General features: G+C 46.6%; 1 protein-coding gene across 1 annotated transcript; it reads right to left on the bottom strand.

Annotated features, from left to right (window-relative positions):
* Positions 1–1,897: 1,897 nt before the first annotated feature.
* On the bottom strand, positions 1,898–2,710 carry LOC122125517 (vomeronasal type-1 receptor 4-like). The gene has a single exon (XM_042700057.1). The coding sequence runs from the start codon at positions 2,708–2,710 to the stop codon at positions 1,898–1,900; it is 813 nt and encodes a 270-aa protein (XP_042555991.1).
* Positions 2,711–3,886: the final 1,176 nt, after the last annotated feature.

Genomic DNA, 3,886 nt, shown 5'->3' with positions numbered 1-3,886 from the left:
TGTGATTCAAGCCTTTCTGTGGTGGCCTGGCTGTGGAAACTACAGGATCAGGAGGAGGTGCCTGGCTCAGAGCCCAGAGTCCACTCAGCACCGGGCATAGTCCCTGGCTGACTCCTGGTGGCAGGCCTGCCATCTGCTTGCTTTCCTTTTCTGTGCTGGTCCCAGGATTTGAACTCAGGGCTTGTGTCCTATCCCTGAGCTTTTGTTCTCAGGGCTGATGACTGTCCCCGGGACATCAGTGCTACTTCTGGCTTGCTGTCACCTTTCAATTCATTCCTGAGAAGAAAAGGGTGGAGGTGGAGAGCCCTGGACAGGAGACCCCTCCTCACATTCAGCACAGCAGCCCTGACCTGCACCCCAGAGGCTGTGGTAAAGGGACCTCATAACAACGGACATGAGGAGCACTGCAGGAAATGTCACAATAGCCAAGCAAGGTACATTCTCAAGGAGCCTTCGTGTTTTAAAAACAACTTTATATTAACAAAGGTGCTTTTCAGAAGTACAATTAATGTGCTTGTTGAATTAGCAGAGTCTAGAGATATGTAACATAGACTGCCAAGAAAAAGAAAGAGTTGTGAAAATAAATTATGTGTAAGAAATAAGCAAGGACAAGACTAATGGACTAACTGCCAGGAAGGAGTCTTGATGTTTGTGGTTAGTGCTATACCAGCAGCACTTCCTTCCTTCCTTTCTTCCTTCCTTCCTTCCTTCCTTCATTCCTTCTTTCTTCCTTCCTTCTTTCCTTCCTTCTTTGCTGGCTTGCCCTCTCTCTTCTCTGTTTGTCTCTGTCTGTGTGTCTGTGTCCCTCATTCTCTCTTTCCTTCTTTGTGCCAGGCCTGGGGCTTGAAATTTGGGCCTCCATTCTGTCCCTGGGAAATTTGACTCAAGGCTAGTGCTCTACCACTTCAGCCACAGCACCACCTCCATGTTTGTTTGCAGGGTTTTTTGGTGGTTTATTGGAAAAGAGAGTCTCAGAGAGATTTCTACCTAGACTGGCTTTGAAATGTGATCCTTTGATCTCGCCTCCTCATGAACTCAGAACACAGGCATTAATCACCGCACCCAGCTGCTATTTTCTTTTCTTTATTTTTTTTTTATTGTGGGAATACCCTGCAGAGGAGTTACAATTATATGGGCAAGATAACGAGTACGTTTCTTATCAGGTATTGTTGCCTCCTCTTTGTTTCTCATTCCTATCCGTTCCCATACTCCAGCCCTCCCCCAACCTGATTCCCCCCACACACACCAAAGTTGTAAAGTTCATTTTTCGATATAACGACTGTACATCTCATTGTTGCAATGGGTCCACCTGTATCCCTAGTTAAATGAGTTGTTTTTTCCCTTCCACTCCACAAAATATACCAACATCAAATACAGTGAAAGCATGGGTTATACTGTGGGGGAAGGACATACAAAGCAGCATAGAAATCATCTTATAAATATGATAGAAACAATTGCCACGTGCTATTTTCTTCCAACTACTTTCGTCTCCAGAACAGAAAGGGCTTTAAGAATTATTTGTTTCATTGCATAGGGAACTTTAAGAAAGAAAGAAAAAAAATCAAAAGACTCAAAATGGAATTAGGAAAACATGTAAAGTGAGTTTAACCAGTTTATCTTGAATTTGATACGACTACCATTTAATGGGGCAGATTCTCTGGAAGAAGTTGACCTGAACTAATAAGCATTAGTTCAAAATCTAACATTTCCACTTTCATATAATTTTGTTGGCCAGCACAATAGAGACAGATGAACACACACACAGATATATAGCACACAAATGTGCAGATGTGGACCTGTGTGCACACTTCTATCCCTCAGCAGATGACTTTTATCTAGGTATGGAGATTGTTGAATGGACAAGCAAAGTTCAGCAGAGATGCAAGCTTGGTGGTCCTCAGGGCAGGACCACTTTCTTCTTCTTTGTGCAGGTGAAGAGGAGGCTGCAGGGAGTGGAATGTCTGCTCATGAGCAGGAAAGGGCTGAGGGATGGGAAACAGCCTGTAGCAAACACCGAGATATGGTGCAGCACTGGGCTGGGGTTGTAAATCACAGACAAGCAAATCTGACAGATGCAGGACATGGTATAAAAGGAGACAAAGGCGCTCAACAGGAAGAGAATGATTATGGTAGCTCTGGACTCGAGAGAGGCTCTGGTGGAGACGCTGATCCTCTGGATGTGTCTCATTCTCTGCTTGTGTCTGTACAGGATAAAAAGCATGGAGGTGCTGGCCCAGAGCATGAGCCCCAGACATAGAACATCAGGCAACGAGAGCATGGTCATATACAGCACATCAGCAGCTGGGTCCTGACGCACGGAAGAACAGTATCCATAGGCCTTAAAGCTCGTCATGTTTTCGTATGCTTTGGGTCCGGTCATGAACTTGATATTAACAATGCTCACCAGGAGGAAAACCCCCCAGCTGAGGTAGACGGTGGAGACAATGTGCTTGTGGGCTCTCCCCTTCAGTCCTGCCCACCTGGAGTGCCCCTGACTGATGCTGAGAGCAAGGAAGATGCTCAGGGAGCAAGTGCTAACAATCGACACCCCCCTGCCCACTCGGTGAAGATAGAAGACCATTTTGCACCCCACATCATTGAAGAAATTTCTCCAGCCCCAAGCCACCATGGTTTGGGGAACACCCCTACACAGAAGACTTAGGAAGTTGGCCACAATTAAGTGCCTAAGAATCAAGTCTGTGGCTCTCATCCTGTTCCCCATGCAGGAAAGGAATAGACAGTGGGAGAGAAGAGACAAATTACCTACAAACCAAACCACAGTCTGGGCTAAGAGGGTCACCCCCATAAACACATGAGCATCTCCCATCCTCTCTGTTCCTTGAGTCTCATTCAGAGGCCCTGGCTTGGGAAACTGAGGCCTGCATGGTGCCAAGGGATCACAATATTTTCCTTCCAACATTCACACCACTGGAAATAATCTCCTACTGTCTCTCATGTATTAGGAAAAATCCAATTCTATTCATCCATCGGGAAGAGGAAGATGGCATGTCCAGAGAAATGGGTGAACCTGGAGAAATAGCATTAAGGGAAGGTTAGTCAGGTTCTGAGGTGAAGGCGGCTGCATTTCTCCTCTGTAGAATCAGATCTAAGCTTCTAAACAAGCAAGGCCCTAGTGGTTCAAGACTGTAATCCTAGCTACTCAGGGGCTGAGACCTTGGATTCCCAATTCAAAGCCACCCATAGAAGGAAAGTCTGTGAGACTCTTCTTTCCAGTTAAGCACCAGCAAACCGAAAGTAGATATGTGGCACAAAGTGGTAGAGGCCTAGTCTTGAGCAAAAAGGGCTCAAGGAACATGGGCAAGACTCAAGTTCAAGCTCTCTGACTGTCTAAAGAAAGAAACTTGAAACATGTCTGACATGTTCCCGGGGTCACATGCACTTAGAGACAGAGAGGGGGTAATGTTAGGGTCAAATCCTATTCTAGAGTCACTTATGTGAACATATCTTCCCCAGTCCATAGACAATCAGGATTCCTCCTCACTTGTCATAAACCAGGACAGACTCTGTGAGGGGAGTCGAAGTGAGAAACCAACAGGACTTGGGGGTGAGGGGCCTGGAACTCCTGTTCTTTTCACTGGCCTAGCCCATTCCTATTCTTCCTGTTTCTTTGTTATGCAACCGGGTTCAATCAAGAATCCCTGCTCCTAAGGTGATACCTTACCCAGAGTGTGGAACCTGGGGTCTCTCCTGCAGGCTGCGCCTCTCCAGTGGCAGTGAACATAAGTGCTCACCTCTTCTCTTAGGATGTGTATGGGAGGGCGGGTCGTTTCTGAGATGCACATGGGCACTTCAGAGCTGCAGAGGGCTCCTTAGATAGGGGTCCAGGAGGGCCGCAGCTGAGTTCGTCTCCCTCAAGAGCAGTGAT

This window comes from Dipodomys spectabilis, unplaced genomic scaffold, assembly GCF_019054845.1.
Source record: "Dipodomys spectabilis isolate Male_0828 unplaced genomic scaffold, ASM1905484v1 ptg000266l, whole genome shotgun sequence".
Taxonomy (NCBI): Eukaryota; Metazoa; Chordata; class Mammalia; order Rodentia; family Heteromyidae; genus Dipodomys; species Dipodomys spectabilis.
The sequence above is the reverse complement of the archived record's forward strand: the minus strand, read 5'-3'. Positions and strand labels throughout refer to the sequence as shown.